We start from the raw sequence: 22,086 nt of genomic DNA, 5'->3' as shown, positions 1-22,086 counted from the left end.
AAATACTAAATCTTTATCTAAATGTTATTTATTCAATCTTAATCTAATTGTTAAGTCTAAAAATTAAATCTTAATGTTGAGTCTAAATATTACGTCTAAATGTAAATATTAAATCTTAATCTAAATGTTATTTATTCAATCTTAATCTAAATGTTAAGTCTAAAAATTAAATCTAAATGTTTAGTCTAAATATTACATCTAAATGTAAATATTAAATTTTAATCTAAATGTTAATTATTCAATCTTAATCTAAATGTTGAGCCTAAATATTAAATCTAAATATTAAGTCTAAATCTAAAACAAACTTAAATCTAAATGTTAAATCACTGTGTGCAACTTTACAGTCGGTTAATTTATGTTATGTCAGCTGTATATGGACCACGAGTGACCATACAATAGAAACTTATTAAACTCCTTATTAACCCAATATGTTTGATATATAGTGGGGCTGCAACTAACAAGACTTCGGGTCACCTACATTTAAAGACTACACTGTTTAATCCGATGGAACCTGAATGCATCATAACGTTCAAGCGAACTGCAGCGACACCCTGTGGTCGCGCGGGCGAACTTCTCATCAGCCGCTCATCGCTACGTGTCCCGAGGCTAGCATCAGTGGAATCTCGCTCCCTGCTTCCCGTCCTGCTACCGGAGCAGACAGCGGCACCTCAGCGGTGAAAGCAGCGGTCGTCCCATCCAGCAGCTTGGCCCAGACATGGCGGAAATCATCCAGCCTCGGCGCATGTTCCTCTGGAGCATGGCGGTCATCTACCTAGTCGCTTTCGTGTCGCTGTATGTGCAGATACCAGGTGAGACTCTCAACTCTGTCTAACTGTGAGTGGAAGCTAGCTAACTTCACTCACTGTGTGTGTTAGCGTGTTAGCCGGGGACTTGGCGGTGTGTCTTCCTGTGGTGGAGAAGTTTCTGTGGGCTGCGGGCACAAAGGTTTACCTGCTCCCGGCTAACTTTAGGAGCTAACAGCTGCTCAAAGACACTCATTCGCCTCTTAAAATACACACAGGCTATAATAATATATTGTACTACAGTACCCATAAACCCGTTGTTTTTATCACAGCTTTATTCTAGTAGCCCAGCCCACGCCCATGTGTCTAAGGAAATATGTTTGGGGTACTTTTTCACAGTGTCAGCAGATATTTCCACTGCATATTTCCACAGTGCATTTTCAGTTCATTTAAAGCAATTCCAAAAATGCATTTTCAACACTTTATACTGATTTTTTAAACTTGGAATCTGCAGAATATATTCAATACAATGCAAATGCAGACACTAGATGCCATCAAACTATAAAGCATACTTCCCAAGTATTTTACACGCCCTTTGAAATGAATTATACTTAAATATTTATGTTTGTCTGATGATCCTGATGATAGACTATATCAGGGTTGCTCATTTTGCGTTCCCCTGGGACACTTTAATAAACAAACACGAACAATATTTAGCAGATAAAATGAATAAATGATGCAAAAATGAGGCCAGGTGTACACAGGGGCGTTTCAGGCATTTGAGGATATTCAGGGCTGAGCCCAAACCTCTGTCTAGACTCTAGACTCTAGAGGGCCAGGGAATCCTCCCCAGGCACTTCTAAAAAAAAAAAAAAAAAATACATGTCTAAACATGCTCTATTTTGGTGCTTTTTTTAAAGAACATTGGCACCTTACTTACTTACTGGGTCAGTGGGCCATCCAACATCCTGTTGAGGGNGGCACTTCTAAAAAAAAAAAAAAAAAATACATGTCTAAACATGCTCTATTTTGGTGCTTTTTTTTAAAGAACATTGGCACCTTACTTACTTACTGGGTCAGTGGGCCATCCAACATCCTGTTGAGGGCCAGATTTGTCTCCCAGGTTGTGAGTTGAGTATCACTGACTGTACTATAGTACTGATAGGTCCACTGATATAAAGGCAAAATAAGAAAATAAGTAGATAGAGTAAGTGTTTTTCATTCTATGAAGCTGCCTTTCAATATTTCTAGCTGGCTGAGGATCCTGACGATAATCTATATCAGGGATACTCACCTTGCTTTGCTTGGGAGGGCACATTTACAAAACACTTGGAGACCAGGGCCCTTTGTTAAGAAATGGGTGTACACAACATACTGATACAGTCAATTAAAAATAAATGTATAACTTTTTGTGTAGGCCCATAAATAAATAATAAAAAATAATAAATAAATAAATCACAGCACATTATTTGAGAACCACTGGTCTAGAGGCCTGGGGGACCCTCCCCTGGCACTTTAAAAAATAAATATATATATTTTATATTATATTCAAAGTCCACATAGGCTAAATTCCCAGTGTGCATCATTTTATTGTCACTGTGAATTAGAAAGTGTCGGCAGGCCACCCAGCACTCTAGAGCAGGCCAGATTTGGCTCACTGGTTGTGAGTTGAGTATCACTGGTATCTACTGATGGATTTACTGACTTACACACTCATTGGCCACTTTATTAGGTACACCTTGCTAGTACCAGGTTGGACCCCTTTTGCCTTCAGAACTGCCTTAATTCTTGGTGGCACAGATTCAACAAGGTGCTGGAAACACTCTTCAGAGATTTTGGTCCATATTGACATGATAGCATCACGCAGTCGCTGCAGATTTGTCGGCTGCACATCCATGATGCGAATCTCCCGTTCCACCACACCCCAAAGATGCTCTATTGGATTGAGATCTGGTGACTGTGGAGGCCATTGGAGTACAGTGAACTCATTGTCATGTTCAAGAAACCAGTTTGAGATGATTTGAGCTTTGTGACATGGTGCGTTATCCTGCTGGAAGTAGCCATCAGAAGATGGGTACACTGTGGTCATAAAGGGATGGACACGGTCAGCAACAATACTCAGGTAGGCTGTGGTGTTTAAACCATGCTCAGTTGGTACTAAGGGGCCCAAAGTGCGGCAAGAAAATATCCCCCACACCATTACACCACCACCACCAGCCTGAACCGTTGATACAAGGCAGGATGGCTGCTTCAAGGTTCGACGTGTTGTTCGTTAAGAGATGGTCTTCTGCATTCTTTTGTCCCGATGTCCATCAAGCTCTTAAATAGTAGCATGTAAAGGCCATTGTTTTTGTTTTTGTTCTTCATTAGTGGCATTCAAGGCCGGGATGCTCTCAACTTTTGCACACTTCTGCACTTTAAAGGCTACTGTTTCTAAATTGTCTGTATATATTTATACATTTTTTTTTCTATCTTATTCCTTTGTGATCTTTTGTGATCATGCATGTGTGAGGCACTTTTTCTAGCTTCTGATTGTCTGTTGATGTCTGTTTGTATGTTCTTATGGAATTGAATGCTTTTTGTGGCTGCAGCATGGGTGAACAAGCCCAGGACAAATTTCCCACTTGTGGGACAATAAAGTTTATCTTATCTTATCTTATACCTTGGTTGTAACCAGTGGTTATTTGAGTTACTGTTGCATTTCTATCATCTTGAACTAGTCTGGCCATTCTCCTCTGACCTCTGGCATCAACAAGGCATTTTCACCCAGAGAACTGCTGCTCACTGGATATTTTCTCTTTTTCGGACCATCCTCTGTAAACCCTAGAGATGGTTGTGTGTGAAAATCCCAGTAGATCAGCAGTTTCTGAAATACTCAGACCAGCCTGTGTGGCACCAAAAACCATGTCACTTTCAAAGTCACTTAAATCACCTTTCTTCCCCATTCTGACGGCCAGTTTGAACTTCAGCAGGTCGTCATGACCATGTCTACATTCCTAAATGCAGATGCTTCCATACAGTGCACAAGAAATCACTAGTAGTCACAAATAAAGTAACTCAAATGCTGTTTATGTTAATTTACATGATAACTTCCCGTGTTAATGTCTTTTTCCAGGTCTCTATGGTAACGACGGGCTGTTGCCTGCCCGTTGGCAGCTGCGATACAGCGGTAAGTCTCTCTGGGAGCAGCTGCTGGCCTCTCCCACCCTGCTGTGGCTGGGACCTCAGCTCGGCCTGGACACGCACACCGCCATGGAGCTGCTGTGTCTTGTAGGTGTTGCGCTGAGCCTCGCCGCCACGCTGGTGGAGGCTTTCAGAGACAGTGTGGTGTTTTTCTGCCTGTGGGCTTTGTACCTGTCCATGTACCAGGTGAGTTTAAAGCATCAACCGGCAGTTTTCTTACACAGGTTGCTGTAGATGCTGTCACGGTGTCCCTTCTCTCACTGGCTGTGTTTGTTTGTCATTTTAGGTGGGCCAAGTTTTTCTCTACTTCCAGTGGTGAGTGATGATTTGTGTGTCTTTATGTTTATTTTTCTGTAATTAACACAGTAGTGTTATTAATAACAGCTGGTTAAAGGATTCCAAGATAGCTTTGGCAGTTTGCAGACAGATCTATGTCATCCTCAGTCCGCTGTTGGTGACACTGTAGTGATGTTTGTCTCTGCTGCTGTGCAACAACACTGTAAACATCAATACTAGAATGACAGCCGTGGTTCTCTTATCCTCTGTCTCGTCACTCTTTCCGTTCATTTCGCGTTCCTCTTTCCACTCATCACTGTCCAGGGACAACTTGCTTCTGGAGACGGGGTTTCTCTGTATCCTCGTCGCTCCGCTGACATTGATCAGAGGGTCACGGGGCGTCAGAGAGCACGATCGCGTGACCTTCTGGCTGATCCGCTGGCTGCTCTTCAGGCTCATGTTTGCCTCTGGTGTTGTGAAACTCACATCTCGTTGTCCCACATGGTGGGGCCTTACAGGTGTGTGTGAGAGTCTGGAGGGTGGAGAGTGTTTTTGGGTCCTTTTTAAGGTGTATTATAGTGTGCAAGTGTTAAGGGTACATCCCTCACTCACTTTAACATCAGCACATTCAAATGTTAACAGTTTTGTATTTCCTTAAATTTCCTTTTCACTGTCTGTTGCACAGCTCTGACGTATCACTATGAGACTCAGTGTATCCCCACTCCGCTGGCCTGGTTTGTCCACCAGTTGCCGGTGTGTTGGCAGAAGATGAGTGTGATGGGGACCTTCGTCATTGAGATTGCTGTACCCTTGCTTTTCTTCAGCCCAATGCGCAGACTTCGGCTTGGGGCTTTTTACCTGCAGGTTGGTAGAAAGTAGGGCTGTACCTGACTCAGAATTATGGCAGTCGAATCAGATTCTGCCATTTAATAACAGTTTTCGAGGATTCATATAAAGTTTTACAGTTTGAACGGGGCTCAGGGGGCGACCTAACGATGGATCAGAAAAGTGCACTTTTTTTTTGCAGACACTCAATATCAAATAAAAGCCAGGGGCATCATGTCTGCAGCTTTCTGTACCAAAGAGTATCGTGAAAGTCAAGAACGCTCACTCTGCAGCAAAACCTTGGGACCAAAGTGTGCCCTGAAGTACACTACACAGCACACTGACCAGCCAAAAAAACAAAGAGCGACTGCTCGACTTGAAGCAATCTCAGTCGACTGAGGTGTCTCCGACTGACGATTCTAATCTTTGAGTTTCAAGGGGCAACCCAAGGCTCTGAAATCTAAGATTAGTAAAAATAGTGAAGGTTACATATGTATAGCATTGTGCTTTAGCAAAAAAAACCTTTCACTCCTCTGAAATAACTGCCTGCTTGTGTGCCACAGAATGAATAATTGTCTTTATTTCTTGTGTAGATGTTGCTTCAGGTGCTCATCATTTTGACCGGCAACTACAATTTCTTCAACCTGCTGACTATCGCCCTCTGTCTGTCGCTTCTGGACGACCAGCATGTGAACTTCTGGCTACGCAAGGCAGACAAGACCAGTGACAATGGTACGACAAACTTAACTGCTGTGTACATATGCAGGTTATGCTATTGTACAAAGGAAAGTCAGTATCACTGTTCCCAGGTCTTAAAGTTTAGGATTTGCTTGAATAAAAAAGCATGTATGTAATCCTCCAGATACATAACTGATAAGTAGGTTTGCGCAGCTACAGGCTCAGTGTTGTCACTGTCAGTGTTTTTGTACAGTGTACATCAGCATATTAAACCCATGTACACCCATCTACAAAATCAGTAAACAAGCTGCGATTGGAAGAAGTTTTTGATTTGTAAACCACAGACTGTATAAAAGAGATGGACGTAGCCTCTGGGTCTAAGAAGTGAAGCCACTATGGAAGCCCCTAAACCTTTATTCTTTTAATGGCCAGTAGAGGGCGACTCCACTGACTGCCAAAAGATATCAGATGGTACAGAAATCATTGAGAAAATGAATCTACTTCTTACTTGATTTATTAGCTTGATATACATTTTCCTAGTGACTTTGTGGTCTCAGCTGCAAGTTTCAAGTCTTCTTCAACACGGCATGATGTTCGTTTTGTAATTTATGGTCTCATGTAGAGTAAAATAGGCGTTAAAGCAGGGTATGCTTTGGGGCATTGCTAGTTTGTTATTGACAAGTGGCTACCATGATGACTTGTTAATCAGGATAGAGGCGTAGCAATGTGTATCCTCCACAGCTCTGCCCTCTCATCCAAATATAGTCACTTCTGGCTGGTAACGGCCAAAATGCCAAATTCAAGGCTTCAAAACAGTAGTCCACAAACCAATGGGTGATGACACGTTGGCTACGTCCGCTTCTTTTGTATATATATGTCTATGTTTTAAACTGAAAAACCCACCTGAATCCTGCCTACAGAGGGACACACACATTAAAGTATGTATTTAGACCTGAGTTGTTTTTCCAGTCTGCCGAAGCTAACTTACCAGTGTATCATGATACTCTCTCTTTGTTCTGGTCAGACTCCAAGCTGCAGTCATGGCTGTGTTACCTGGTGGAGCTGGCAGTCTGGTCCCTCTTGATCTTCGGATCAGTCGTATGCTTTGACCTGCAGGTGGATACAGCGAAGAAAGGCATCTCCTCCAGGACAGGTGTGTGTGTGTCTATACATTTGTGTGTATACAAACACTTGTATTTCACAGTTTTTGTTACCATGTTTTGTCCTTGCAGCTTTCACATACCACCAGTTCAACCAGTTTCTAAAGACTGTCACTATCCCCTGTATCTGGATCGGTGTCCTCTCTCTCACCTGGGAGATGGTCAAAGCCATGTTCAGGTAGGACTCTCCGTGTGTGTGTGTGTGTGTGTTTCTGTGTGTGCTTGATTATGTCGTTTTTTTGCATTTCTGTGTTGCATGTTGTGTGAAAATAACGTATGTAATGTGTTTTTCTAGGTGTGCATGTGTCTCTGGTTTCCTGAAGAGGTTTTTTGGAACAGTCCAGTGGACTCTGTTTGCTGCCGCCACCGCTGCTATGTTCACTGTCAGTCTGGTGGGTGCCATTAGAAATGCATCATAAAGTTTATGTGTCATGCCCGCCTCACTGATCAGCAATATTTCTTCAAACCTGGTCGCTATCATTTAGATTCTTTGTTCGTCTGTTCCAGGTGCCGTTCACCTACATAGAGTATGACTCCAATGCCAGGTTGTGGCCGGGAGTGCGTCGTGCCTATGAGCTGTCGGATCGCTTCCAGCTGGCCAACTCATACGGCCTGTTCAGAAGGATGACCGGGGTCGGTGGGCGGCCAGAGGTCGTCATCGAGGGGAGCAACGATGGAGTCTCGTGGACGGTGAGAGAAAAAAGTTATCATGGACGATGGTTTAAACAGGATCTGCACTGCTATATTTTATTTAAATGTGCTGTATTAGATGCTCCCTGTTTGCACAGTCTCTAACTGTACAATAATACCGTGGAGACAGTAATGAACAATTTCATTATAATTTTGCAGAGTGACTGTCCTGACACGCTGTAATTTATTCCTATTTGTTTTCTTCTTTTAGGAGATTGAGTTTATGTATAAGCCAGGCAACATGAGTGCGTCTCCTGCCGTGGTGACGCCTCACCAGCCCAGGTTGGACTGGCAAATGTGGTTCGCAGCCCTCGGGGCTCACACACAGGCTCCGTGGTTCACCAGCCTCATGTACAGACTGCTGCAGGGCAAAAGAGATGGTAAGAACCCACAGTGCTACAGTTCACTTTGTTGCTGTGTTTTATTTCACTATTTTATCTGCTTAAATTGCAGTTAAATACATAATCAAGTGGGGCAGTAAATAACCTCTGCACTGCTTTTTATTGGTTGAAACTTTAAAGGATGTTTCACTTCTCAACACACACAAACAAAGTGAGAGCAGTTGCTTTTCCATTGTCAGCTTATTGAAAAGACCCTCTGTGACGTCACTGACTGAGCGATAAAAAGATAATTCAGCCCTGGGATCATTGCGTTATACTATTTTCTGGTCAGGAACTATTTAAATGGCTGTTTCTCACTGTTTGTACTAATAAAGCCATGTGTGTAGAATCTGAAACATCTTTGGTGCCCCCTAGTGGTACCATTCAGAAAGACACCAATGCATGCACTGCTGTGCTGCTTTTACTGATTGAAAACACAGTAAGAGTTTACAGTAATTATAGGGCTGTATCAAATGCTTTGAAGCTTCATTCATAAAGTTGACATTCAAGTCTGTTTATTCTGTTTAAACCTATTATTTCTGCCCAGTTGTTAGTAGTAAACTATTTGTAGAATTCAATTCCAGTGGTGGCTGCATGGGTCTGTTTTCAACTCATGTGATCCAAATATTTCAATAACCTAATAGTGTTGTTGAAAAGTTAAAATTTATCAAAAAAAAAAATGTAGATGTAATCATCTTTAAAATTCACAACATGTTTTTGTCTGACAAAACGTTCTGCTTCAATCCATATGTGTTAGCATTAAGCCTTTTAAAGACAACTTTTCAGTGTGGTTGTTGGTCACTGTTTGCTCTCCCACAAAGGGAGGCACTCACCTTACATTTATATAACCAACAATAAAAAAGCTCTAACACTATTATAGTAAAAACACTAACTTGTATAATCCCACAAATCACTTAATTCAAATTGAGGATGTTCGAGGGTTTTTTGTTGTTGTTTTTAGGGTGATGATGTTATATGATGGCAGATATTGAAAGCTTCATTCAAAAACCTCAGTGGAACTTTTTAATGTATAAAATGCTCAGCCAATCTTGTCACAATTTAGGACCGGGCTACAGATCCTGAAATGTTTCAACCTGTAAAGCACACTGCAGAAAATGTTCTGTTCCCTCAATGATTCAGTGTTAAATTATTATTGAGAAGAAGGCAATGTTTTTGTTGTTGTTGTTTAAGGACATGCAGATCTCTGAAAGCTTTGTTTTATATTCTGCAGTGATAGAGCTGATCCAGACCGATGTGTCACAGTATCCGTTCCACAAGCAGCCCCCTGCCTACCTGCGAGCCCACCGCTACAGATACTGGTTTACTGAACTGAAGCCTGACGGGTCAGTGCTCTCTTTCTCTGTCTCAATGTGTTTACAGACACTGAAGATGTCAGAATATTCTTGGCTTTGAGGCAACATGTGCGCTGAAAGATAATCACTCAGTATTTATTCAGTAACTCAATAAACAGCTACTATCATTCATTCATTCATTCATTTTATGTAACCACTTATCCTGTTAGGGGCCAGGGGGGGACCATTCACACTCACATTCACACCTATGGACAATTTAGAGTCACCATTTAACCTGCATGTCTTTGGACTGTGGGAGGAAGCCAGAGCACCTGGAGAAAACCCACATTGACGCAGGGTGAACATGCAAACTCCGCACAGCAACTGTCATGATTTGTTACATTTTCATCAGTTTTTTCACCATTTTAAAAATACATTTTAGTTAAGCAAGTTTAGGTGGGCATTTTGAAGTCCTGTGCAAATATACGTCCTTAAAACATCAGGATATTTACTGTTTGGCTGGTCTTTGTTGGCAGTTCCTTCCCAGAGCGGTGGTGGAGGAGGGTCTATGATGAGGAATTCTATCCCACAGTGCACCTGGGCAACACCTTCCTGGAGAGCATGCTCACCCAGTATGGACTCAAGGTAAATTTATCTCAAAAACATGTCATTAGAAATAATGGAAAACAAGAGGATACATGATATCACAGCAGAGTGTGTGATCCACTTTTGAAATACTAATATTTAATAGTGATAGGTATAATTGTTGTCTAAAATGTGTATCTTCTGTTATTGTTTTGGTGTGTGTTCTGCTTGTTGTAGTTGGAGAGTTTGGTATGGAGGATTTATGTCCTGTACCAGAAAATTTGATGAATGAACAGAAGAAGGGTGTGCATAGGAAATGTCCCTTTTCATTCTTTAATCTACTGAATATTGATTAATATTCATCTTTCATTATCTGTAGGACAAATTGCCTTCACGTCGCATCTCCAACACCACTGTTGTCCAGGCGGTGAGGTGGGTGCGCTCTCAGGTCAAAGGTGTTCCTCCCCACGTACTAATCTGGACCCTCATTGCCTGTAGCGCCGCCGTGTGTGTGCTCCAGGGATTGCAGAACAGGCACAAACACAGAGAAAGGACCCCAAACCCTCATAATGCGGCTGAGAAGGATCTCACAGAAAATCAACCTGACGAGTCTTTAGACCATGATGGGAAGTTAGATAAAGAGCAGGCAGTGGATGAAGAGGTAGAGGAGGAGGAGGATGGAGAGGGAGAGGACAGTGAGGATGAGGTAGAGGAGGGTGAAGGAGAGGAGAAAGAGACTGTTGGTGACGAGGAGGAGGACTAGGCGCAAGAGGAGGATTTGTACAGAGGAAGTTTTGAAAAGCTGCAGGTAAACCCGTAGCAGACTGTTTTCACCACCTGCCTTCATAAAGTGTTTCCACAATGACCAAAGACGTTTGTATATCTGTAATTCCTGATCAGACAATCATGGAAAAATTGGTCTTTGCCTTCTCCCACCTACACCTTACTGCAGTACATGTTTCATATGACAGTTGCCTACATCAGAAACCAACAGCTTAAAGGTACACTATGCAGGATTTACCAAAAAAGACAAACTAAGCAAAACAGTATGTCGACTCATGCAAAAGTAATCCCTCTCAATCATCACTTATGACCCACTAGCAGTGTTTGGCAGTGTCTGTATCTGCAGAGAACCTGCCCTCCGCCTTTATTTTCTTTATTCCTCTTACTTTGGTTTGGTCGGGACGTTTCTTGGTGTCAGCCTTTGGGTAGTGGTGTGTAGCCCCCATTCAACGCTACTAAAACAAAGCGACCAGGTCACACTGCTGTCTCCACCTCTCTCCTCTGCTCTGTGGAGGCAAGCTGCAGGTCTGTGTTGCTGTTTAATCGAGGGCGAGGTTGAACCACACGCGCAGAGCAGAGAAGTCAAGCAGACATTCACACAAATCCAGCAAAGCAGCACCTTCCTGCAGGGCTGTGCAGAAGTGTTGGTGTGTGTATTTGTGCTTCAGAACGCAACCACCGTGAAATATTAAGAAAATATGGTTCCTCTGATTCACTGCTTTGTTCTCGGTAAGGCCGCTCCCTCTTTGTTCACTCTTTAGCTAATTTAACCGCTGCTGCTCTCTCAGTCTCGATGAGCTGAGGATGAGGGGCCAAGTCTGAATGTTGTGACAAATCCTGCATAGCATGCCTTAAATTCAGCAGGTCTTGCCAGATGTTTATGAATTTTAAAACCTCCCTGGCTGGTTCTGACTTACGTTGAACTTTCGGAGTGAAATCTGGTCACGCAGATCAAATCATGTTTAAAAAAAAAAAGAGAGTTTTACGAGAGGTAAATATGTTACACTGTGGGCCCTGTTTGTGTTGTGCGCTGTTGCACTTGTACGTAAATACAGGTGTGTGTGTGTGTGTGTCTGTGTGTGTGTGCTTGTGGTATTTTATTTTTGTTACTGTGGTCTCTTGCCTCTTACTGTATGTACTGAACTAAAACATTTCTGCACTTTTTTCCACGCGTCTTTTGTTTCTGTCGATGTTAGAAATGAAACTTCACACAGTTTGGTGTAGAAAATTTTTAAAATGTTTTTTTAAAATCACATATTAAAGTACAATAAAATAGAAATGCTTCTCTGTCAATTCTTATCTGAAAAGGTGTAACAGTCATGATTCATATGTCGTTTTGATAGCTTGAATTGTCAGTATGCAATCAGTATAATAAGTAATATGTGCGTACAGGAGATAGTAAATCCAGCTTTAGTGTTATTATAAAACACCAACACAAATCATTCTGAGGTACTCAACATCATGTAATCACTCTCTGTGTCTTTATAGTGTTGCTGCTGAATTCAGTGTCTGTTTCACCACTTCAGTATTCCAGGACAGTACTTGTCGATGAGAGACTGGTAGTACGGCTTCAGCTTGTCGACGTCAGGCAGCTCGGAGGTCTTTGTGTACAGGTCAAATTTGCTGTGGAGAGGACAGAAGATGCAACGTCAGGTTCAAAGCAGCGAGCAGGATAAATAACATGCACGTGAGAGAGGAAGATGCTCACTTGAACTCTCGGACCCAGGGCAGCATGCGCAGGTCTTTGTCGTTGCACAGGTGCATGTAGTCATCGTGAGAGTGCCAGGGGTAGAATGAGTGGAAGCGTATCATGTACAAGCCCTGAGGAGAGACACGAAAAGAGTAGAGCCATAACTGTGAGCACTGCAGATAAGGAGAGAACATAATGGTGCCTTTTTTGCTTTGCAAATATAACAGTCATTTAATAATGATTTTCTGACCTCCTCTGGGATGGAGCTGTTGTTGAACTTCATGACTCTGTAGAGATACTCTGAAGACGACAACGCAAGAGTTTAGCCGCAGTATTGTAGATAACAAGACACTTAAATGGCAGTAAACATTTGCTTCTTTTAAAAGTTATAGTGGATGTTTGTGTGTGGCTGAACATGATGCCATCTCTTACCATCATGACCCCAGGACATGAAGACTTTGTCGAGCCCACAGTTTGATTCATAGATGCCGTACTCAGTGCTAAAGATGGGAAAAAAGTCATTATGTAACCAGATAAATTCCCAGTAGTCCCAAATAGCCTATAGGTGTCAATAATGTTAGTGCTGATGAATTATGGACTAAAACATATTTGGGGCAGGTAAATTTAAAGGTCCAGTGTGTAGGATTTAGGAGGATATATTGCCAGAAATTGAATTTAAGTGTTTTCTTTAGTGTGTAATCACCTGAAATTAAGAATTGTTATGTTTTTGTTACCTAAAATTAGCCGTTTATAGCTACATAGGGAGCAGGACCTCGTCCAAAGAGTCCGCCATGGATGGACAAACCAAACACTGGCTCTAGATAGGGCCATTCGCCTTTTTAATGTTGCATCAGAGAAACACTGATTTGTAATGTGAAACTGCTTTATTCTGTGCTTTTTTACTGGATGAAATCACCTGGTTCATTTGTTTTAGAGAGGAAGAGACGTCTGCAGATAATTTAGGTCTCTGTAAAACCTCCTGAACAATGAACAATGAAGGAATCCTAACCAGGAGTTCATGCTTGGCTCACTGAAGTTTAATTTCAACTGGTAGCAATCTGAAATCCTCACCCCTAGATGCCACTAAATCCTACACACTGCTCCTTTAACAGAATGTTTTAAAGGCAAACAGACTTAGCAGTAGTAGTGGTAGTAGAAGTAGTAGTAGTATGTTAGTAGTACAATAATACCAACTTGTAGCTGGGGTTTTTATCATCTGGATTATCCAGGAAGGTGTTGTCTCTGAACACAATGGAGTTTTGAAACTTGCAACCCACTGGGAAGGTGTCGCCCACTACAGCCCACTGCAGAGCACATATTGAAAAAGTTTGATATCAGACAGGTGCCTTTAAATTCAATTTTATAAATATTAGACTTTAAAAATCATTAAATAGTCTTAAAGTTGATGGCTTTTGTCTATCCGCTATTTTTTTTGGTAAGACTTTATCTGGATAGTCCACCTACAGGTAGTTCATATGTACTTGTACCATTTAAAGAGCTTATTAGCTGAGATTCAACAATTCAACCATTTTGCTTTATTCTGTAGATGTTTAACAGATTATCTAAAGTTTAATCCACTGCTATTCCTATTTGTCCAAATAAACCAGTTCCTATTTCTTCACAGAGGTAAATGGGAAGCCAGTGTGCTTGGTAGGCTCACAGCACCTTTCAGTGCTCAAGGAATATATTCAGCACCACTGTCAAACTCAATATGGCGGAAAATACAACGAATTGCAAAGACAACTACGAACAGAGAAGATATATTAATTACTGGCAGGTTTAAGGAAACATACGTCTGGTTTTAGTTTTAGCCGAGAGATCTGACAGCCGTCATCTCAGGCTGTTCATCATTTGTTTTTAAAATGGATTCTTCATTTCAGGATGTAAGCTACTTGTAACTTTACTTCTTTAAACTAAAAGAGAGGGACAAATTTGAAGGCTTTGTTATTTGCAGGTTATTTTGCAGTGCTTTTACTGGTCTGACCCACCTGTATGTGGTTCCATAGTGTAGAGGTTATCACGTCTGCTTTACACGCAGAAGGTCCTGGGTTCGAAACCCAGTGGAACCAGTACTTTAGGGGCTGCAGTAACTCAAATCCATAAGGGATCAATAGTCTATAAAATTTAAAAAAAAAAAAAAATTGAGATCAGACTGAGCTTTATGTAGCCCATGAACTAAAATGAGTTTGACACCCCGGATCTACAGCATAATATGATTCATAAACAAAATAATTTTGTTACTACTCACTCAATCTATGCAGCATAGGCTGAGTGAGTAGTTCAAGTTCAACTAAGTTATTCTGAGAACTTGTCGTGAATCGTCACATATACTCCATGGATAAATATCTACACACAAAGTGAAACAGTTGAAGTGATCTCTACTCTACTCTAATAAGCTGTTGAAATATTACAAATACTCTATAAATTATCTGTATCTGTAAATACAGTGTTACCTTTTTTTGTCAAAATGAGTCAAGCTCTTTTGCTTGAAAGCAGCACTGGGCAATATGAGGATATTACACTGATATTGTGACATGAGACTAGATATCGTCTTAGATTTTGGATATTGTAATACTGTAAATGTTGTCTTTTCCTGGTTTTAAAAGCTTCATTATATTAAAATGATGTTATTTTCTGAACTTATCAGACTGTTCTAGTATTTGTCTTTACCCACTTAGTCATTATATCAACATTACTGATGATTATTTATCACAAAATCTCATGTAAATATTTTGTGAAAGCACCAACAGTCAACCCTACGATATTGTCACAATATCAATATGGAGATATTTGGTCAAAAATATTATTATGTTTCAATTTCTACATATTGCCCAGCCCTATGTGAAAGGCCACATACAGTATAAAACTGCCACTGAACCTAACACAGCACTTTCTTTTTATGCTGTAGTTGCAGTTACCTGATGGCAAAATGTAGATTAAACCTGCTCATCTAATGATCATATTCTGCACAGGACCATATATATATACACTACTTACCTTTATACTTACTGGCAGTGCTTGAAAAAGAAAAAAGATGATTTGTCCAAAGATCAGTCTTAAATTTGGTTAAAAATCATCTTGAAAAGGTGAAGAAAAAACAAACATTAAGTGTGTGATACCTGTAGACACACTGTTAGAAACCATCATATCTTATCATGTATATAGTATTAAATTAAAAATGTAAGTTGTTATTGTAATCATGATTATGACTTATCAAAACACAGGTTAAGCATGCCTTATATAAAGAGACAAGAGGACTGAAGAGGGGTCTGAAATATCAATGAGAGTATTGGAAACACAAAAACACCCTAAAAAGTCAAAATTAAAACCTTAGTTTGAGGGAAAGTAAATTTGAAAACATGACCCTGAGGTAGAAAGTGAACTCATATTCCTCAGCGTTGATGTTCAGAGTTTAGGCTGTGATAACTGTGATACCAGACCATGTTTCCTACCTGGGGTTCGTCCCAAAGAGCCATCATCTTCCCAACATCATGGATCAGACCCACCAACTGGAACCAGTCTTGGGAGGGAACACAGATATGTATTTATGTGTGTAACTGTACACTGTGTGTGTGTTTCTGTCTCTCTCCCTGTATGGTACCTTTGTCTGGGTGTGCTTGGCGGATGCCCTCAGCCGTCTGGAAGGCGTGGAAGGAGTTGGGGAAGTCCACATCAGGATCGGACTCATCCACCAGCTGGTCTAGAGACATGATTGCGTCCATCATGGTCATCTGAGTGTGGTTGCAGCCGCTCCATTCAGAATGCTGTAGCAAAGTAAGAGTCACAGGGTTATGGCAAAGGAAAAAAAATACTTTTTCAAAATACTGCTTTCTGCTGAATTTTCAGGGACAGAAAGATCAGGTTTGTCTGCATTTAATCTCAAATTATCGGTCATGGGAAGTGTCTGTAGCTGGGTCAGGTAAATGAAACAGGGAAGTGTCTCATTGTAACCTTTGGAAGAAGTCAAAAAGAGGTTAATCAAACACTTAGTCTAGATAGAACATCTATTGGCCCCGAGCCTTTGGCTTAAAACTTGGAACTGGATGACGTTTGTTTGCTCAGTCTGACAGGATCACTCGGTCACCCAGAGCAAAACAAAATCCTCAAAATCAGTGCAGGACAAATTACATAAAACAGCATTACTGATTCTTGTCATGGAGGAAAAAAACATTTTGATGCACCATCACATTTAATTCCTTAATATCACAATAAAAAGGCTTTTTACTTTGTGTTTTTGTTCCTGATTTACTCACCTTTTGTTTCACAAACTCCAGCGTCTGATTGGTGTGCATCAGGTTGTATGTTTTGAACACACGGTCAATTAGACTTCCACTCTGAAACACACACACACACACACACACACACACACACACACACACACACACATGCAAACCAACCAAACCAATCTCAGGTTTATAAAATGCTATTGAGTGATTCAACATGAAACCTTTCATGGCAGGAATGTATTTCTGCGACAACCTCTATGGTTTAAAGTATAAAAATAATGACACGTCTGACTACACCCACCTTCAGCATAAAACAATGTGAACATTTTAGCTGCTACATGGCAACAAATGTAGTTTTTTTGTTTTTTAAATTCTGGTAACATTCACACTGACCCACCTCTGCAATGTTTAACTAGTCGTTTTCAACAGCAATATATCCCTTAAAGCTGCACAATGTAAGGTAACTATATGGAGCAACCTACCAATACCAGAGCTATACATTATTAGAGGAAAAATAGGCCATAATATGTGTGAAAACAAACTGGATTGTAATATATTTATTGACTACAGATTATTATCAGAATAAAGGAAAATAGGAAGTAAACACATGCTCAGTGAAAATGACAGATTACAGATTAAGTTCCTGTGTCAGCCAAAAGTACTGGTTCCCAATTTCTGCTTTACTTACTAATAGATGGACTCAGAAATGTTTTAAAAACATGTGGTTTTTTTTATGCACACTGTTCAAACAACATTTCTAAGTAAATCACAGGTCTACAAGGTAAGTAAGGGATAATATTCTGCTGATTAAAACAGACACAGCATCCCTGCTCTACCCCTCTTATTATGTCTGAGAGAACTGGGAGAAGTAATCATAGATCACCTCCTGAGATGCAGTGTCTCTGATACTTATTGCATTTAATTGCAAGTCAAATTCCTTCCTCCTTTTCCCATCTCATTAGCAGATAAGTTACACTTCCCTCTCAGACAGAGTCTCAAACCCAAGTCAACAGTTGTATCCTTTTAAAAACGCTTTAAATTTTTATGCTCTTTTTTGGCCAGTAGTGTCTTCTCATATCTATAACTTTCCCATGATTGTAATAGTGTGTTCCTCATCACTGAAATCACCACTCTGGCCATGAATGAATGCAGCATTAAATAAATGAGCCAATAAGGAGCTTTGAATGCTTACCTCAAAGTTTCTGTAGTCTTCTTTCTCTTTGGTTGCATTCTTCTCCAAATTTGGCCGATACGCCAGAGACGGGTCTGGACCCTGCATGTGAAATAACATAAAGTGCATACAACATTTTCAGGTTTAAAAAAGCTAAAATACAAATGTGCTTTCAAAAGGAAATTAAGTATTTAAAGTGTTTGAAATAGATGAGAAGGTTAAAATGATCAAATTGAAAGCAAAGCCTTGGTATGTACTGAAGCCACACATACGATGTTGATGACACTCATGGCTTCAGTCTGTGTTGCGGTGTGACGTTCCTCCTGCCTGTATATATCCTGTCGGTTTAAACTGTAATGCCTTCGACCTCCACTCCAAGCCAACATAAAGTGTATACCAATGTCCAGTCACATTTTAACCTAATGGGGTACGCTGTGTTGAACTTTGTACGTGTATGTTTGTGTGTCGATCCTGGAAAGAGTTTTTCAGTAGTCAGCAGGTTATGTGTTTGGCCTGATGTAGGATGACTCAGTTGTTTTTTGTTCCACAGTCAAGTTGCTTATTTTATCTCCGTCAAGGAGGTGATGTTTTTGGCTTGGTTTGTTTGTTTGTCAGCAGGATTAGGGAACACTGCTGGCCCAATTTTCATGAAACTTGTGGAGGTGTGGTGGAAGGGGGACGCACAGGGAGGAGGAAAGAACATATTAAATTTTAAAGCGGATCTGAATCACAGGGTCGATGCACAATTACCAATTACTTTTCACTTTTGTCTTGGTGGAGGTCTGTGCTGTCCTAGGGAACCTTTACTTAACCATATAATTGATTTATTAATTTTAAAAAAAGCACATTTACATAAATGTACAGACCTATTTTATCATATCAAAACCTGCATGCTTGTCTCATAAAGTGTATATGGTACATCTGTCACCTATACCATGTGCACAGAAAAAGAAAATCACACACAAATAAAAACAGCAAAACCAAATAAGCTTCCATTGCTCCCACATTGTTATTTGTGGGTGTTGACATTATATAACACAACGTATAACATGCAACAGGATCTGACCAGCTCCTGACTTCTCAGTATCAAATGCCCTGGCTCACGTTAATCAGATTAAACACACAGACCTCCACAGTTGTTGTGAATGATTAGGAGGAATCTCTTCTGTTTGTTGAACAAGAGGTGAAGGTGACCAAAGTGTTCAAACTAACCTCTGTTGACCCAGGACACACAGCTTTTTGGTTTCTGCCAGATGTTGCCACCTAGTGCCCTATTTTGCATCAGTTCCAGCAGCTATCAGAGGGGTGTACCACGAAGCAAGATGAGTGAGTCGATGAGGTATCTTGAGTCCAAAGCCAGGGCTTTCAATCCTATGAAGGTGGCTCTCTTTTATGGTAAGTTACGCTGCAGACAAACCCAGTCGAGACCAGTTTTTGTTCTGAATTTTGGCCTGAAGTCGGCTAAAAAGCACCTGTTACTGCTCCTTTGAGTAAAGTCACTCTATAATCAATGTGCATATATAAGCAATACAGATTGACAGCTCAGGGAATATGTTATAAATGCAATTTATCGAACTTGCTGAGCCATAACATTACATAAATGCCACCAAACAAAGCTGTGCAATTACAGTAGTGCTTACTGTATGCATAGCTCTTATTTATTTTATTTTATTTTTTACACAGGAACCTACAGTACATCAGTGATGAAGAAAATATGTGCATGTGTTTTGTGTTAGTCACAAGGTTGTTCTTGCTCTTACCGAACTACTGAATGTGTTTGTAGTTTTCTTTTGTCCATTGGAGCCCTGTACTACGAAGCCAGTTCAACTTACCCAGGATATCTTCTCGTTATCGGGTTTGCCTCCCTCTGGCCGTTAGCATGTTAACTAGCTCTCCCTAACAAGTACCATAATATATACACATATGCAATACACACACACACACACACACATATATATCTCCACAAATGATGTAATAGGCCGACATAAAACGGGAAAACACATTCTGACACACACAAACCCACATGCATACAGATACACACCAAAATATGTCAAGAGGTAGGTGAATGGGCAAAACAACTAACAGCATAAAAGTTTAGGTAAATAAATGATAATATCAATAGTTATAATAATTGCAATAGCCATGAAAGGAAATATGCATATACTATACATATATACAGTATTAATATACATATACTATAATACGTTTTTAATATTCTTCTAAACGAAACCGTTTAGCGCGTTATTAGTTATAGCAAGTCCATAACCACCTTCACGGCACCCGTTACCTCTGACTGAGACTTTAGGGTTTGTCGAGCCAGCTCAGGCAAAGACAGCCTGTCTCCGTCATGGCACAGTCCTCTGGTGTCCCTCTCATACCGTATCCACACCGTGTCCTACCTGAATGCGACGCGAGGGACCGTCAGCAGTTTGATTGCATTGTTTCCTATTGGACTGTCCATACTGCCCGCGAGCGACGCTGCGCGACGTCGCGCGATATCGCGCGCCGTTTAGAGCGAACTTTTGTCGGTGGCCCCGTTTCTCTTTTACACCTGTTGCTCGAAGTGAAAACGCTGCAATTGACGAGGAATGTCTGATTCATGAGGTTGAAATAAAGAGTTATTTACATGATACCTCCTCATTTCACCACAAAAACCTAAGTAAGCTATCTGACTGGAGAGAGATCACCAGTCAGCTGGCAAATATTGGGTGGGGTGCTCAGCAAGCTAGCTTGTTTTACAAAGTGGAGATGGTGGTATGATAGTAGTTACAACAATGACATGTGTATGTCACCCTCCATAGTATTATTGTCAATATGAATAATAAGAAAGTCCATACTCACCCATCTTTCCTTCATTTAAAATTAACTTGGTATTTATGTTAAACACTACCACTGTTTTTACCCACACACCCTACATATGGTCATAATAGCTCCAAGATTTTCTGCTTGTTTTGTTTTTGTTTAGACTCAGGGGTGTGTCCAGGGTTAGGGGAGGCTCTGCCCAGCCCTGAGATCTGATTGGCCATGTTAGAAGCCAACCCCAAATCTTAAATTATTGGCTGGTCAATTATTGGTTAAGTTCAGATCCACAACAAGCTGGCACATGGAACTGATTTAATGCATCACACTACATTTGATTTTAAGTCTTCAAAGAAAGAAAATGTTGTATAAAGCTGTTTTGTAATCTGAATACTATTTGACTATCATGGAGAGTGCTACTCAGCTTATGAAACCAGTGTTCTGTGACTCAGGAAGGAGCAGTCCTTAAATAACCCTGATGACATCATGGTGATGTCAGAAGTCTTATCTTGGCTTGAGCTTGGAGACTATAAATTTATAAAAGCCTGTGGGACAAACTGGAGGTGTGGAGCTTGTCTTATACAAGGGACTTAAAGATCAGATATCTCAGCCTCTACTGCTCTTACTGTTTTTTAAATGCCTTCTCTGTGATGCCATGAACCTGATTCTAATAATGTGTGATCCTGATGAGTCACCTGGTCATGAGAAGGTGTGTTTGTAATATAAAGCCTCTTTCACACATAGCTCCCAGTAAATTACTGGGTGTGATTTTCACTATTCACACATGCACTACATTCAGGAACATTTCAGTCTTGCACCTTAAACACCTTAGAGGCTGGGAAATAAAGCCAGTGCAGCTTGGTGGCTTAGTGGATAGAGCAGATGCCCCATGCACAAGGCTGTTGCCGCAGCAGCCCAGGTTCAAGTCCAGCCTGTGGCCCTCTGCTGCATGCCACTTAAGCATATTCAAAAGTGGGGTTGCTTGATTGACAGGCTTTCTGCAAGGCGTTGCTACTGGTCGCTGCAGTATGCAAGTCAGATCTACTCCTTGCTCCTCCACAGCTTCATCCTCTTGTCCAAATACGATCACTTCAGGCTCCAGAAACCAAGATTGCAACGGCCAAAATACCGAACTTGAGGCTGCCAAATGGCAGTCCACAAACCCATTCCATGCTTTTCACACATGCCATGGTAATGCTGGAAAAGATGGAGCAAGGGACGGTCCAGCAGATGGTGGTAATGCAACACTTATGGATGCCAACAGCCATAAAACTCACCAGAAAGAGGAGAAGATGGGGCGAGGCTGGATAAACATGTTTGCGGTGGAAGATGTCTGTTATTATTTTCAAGAACATGGCAGATGCGGAGCTGTTTTTTTTTTTGTGGTGCAAAAAGGAGCTTGTTTGCAAACAGAACTTGTATTGATTGTTCACTATCAGATCACCAGCAAAAGTATTTGTGTCAATGCTAAACCATTAACAAGTCACAAATTCAGATACATCATCAGCAGAGTCTTGTGATTGGTTTGCACACTTCACATCAAAGTCTCTTTTGTCAGATGGAGGTAACCCTTTAAATGCTTGTCTCTGCAACGTTGCAGCTTCC

General features: G+C 40.9%; 2 protein-coding genes and 1 non-coding gene across 4 annotated transcripts; 2 read left to right on the top strand and 1 right to left on the bottom strand.

Annotated features, from left to right (window-relative positions):
• Positions 1 to 582: 582 nt before the first annotated feature.
• Positions 583 to 11,667, top strand: lmf2a (lipase maturation factor 2a). The gene is made up of 14 exons (XM_050072539.1): positions 583 to 809; positions 3,859 to 4,112; positions 4,213 to 4,241; positions 4,527 to 4,720; positions 4,888 to 5,066; positions 5,621 to 5,759; positions 6,730 to 6,858; positions 6,938 to 7,043; positions 7,161 to 7,257; positions 7,373 to 7,555; positions 7,767 to 7,935; positions 9,167 to 9,278; positions 9,764 to 9,872; positions 10,192 to 11,667. Exons 1-14 carry the CDS (start codon positions 716 to 718, stop codon positions 10,573 to 10,575), a joined length of 2,178 nt encoding a protein of 725 aa, XP_049928496.1. The 5' UTR covers positions 583 to 715; the 3' UTR covers positions 10,576 to 11,667.
• Positions 11,668 to 11,809: 142 nt separating this feature from the next.
• Positions 11,810 to 20,553, bottom strand: miox (myo-inositol oxygenase). Of its 2 annotated transcripts, none has more exons than XM_050072542.1 (10): positions 20,524 to 20,553; positions 17,704 to 17,784; positions 16,539 to 16,619; positions 15,887 to 16,049; positions 15,738 to 15,805; positions 13,480 to 13,589; positions 12,718 to 12,785; positions 12,536 to 12,585; positions 12,304 to 12,416; positions 11,810 to 12,218 (listed from the first exon to the last, which is right to left on the bottom strand). In XM_050072542.1, the coding sequence occupies exons 1-10, from the start codon at positions 20,536 to 20,538 to the stop codon at positions 12,110 to 12,112; spliced, it is 858 nt and encodes a 285-aa protein (XP_049928499.1). In that variant the 5' UTR covers positions 20,539 to 20,553; the 3' UTR covers positions 11,810 to 12,109. The 2 variants fall into 2 exon arrangements, with proteins under 2 accessions (XP_049928499.1, XP_049928498.1); XM_050072541.1 differs by lacking the exon at positions 20,524 to 20,553 and adding an exon at positions 17,955 to 18,113.
• trnav-uac (transfer RNA valine (anticodon UAC)) lies at positions 14,282 to 14,354 on the top strand. Its single transcript has one exon. It is a non-coding gene; the product is annotated as a tRNA-Val (tRNA).
• Positions 20,554 to 22,086: the final 1,533 nt, after the last annotated feature.

Source organism: Epinephelus moara, chromosome 20 (assembly GCF_006386435.1).
Source record: "Epinephelus moara isolate mb chromosome 20, YSFRI_EMoa_1.0, whole genome shotgun sequence".
In the NCBI taxonomy this organism is placed as follows: domain Eukaryota; kingdom Metazoa; phylum Chordata; class Actinopteri; order Perciformes; family Serranidae; genus Epinephelus; species Epinephelus moara.
Note: the sequence above shows the minus strand (reverse complement) of the source record. Positions and strands in the feature narration are given on the sequence as shown.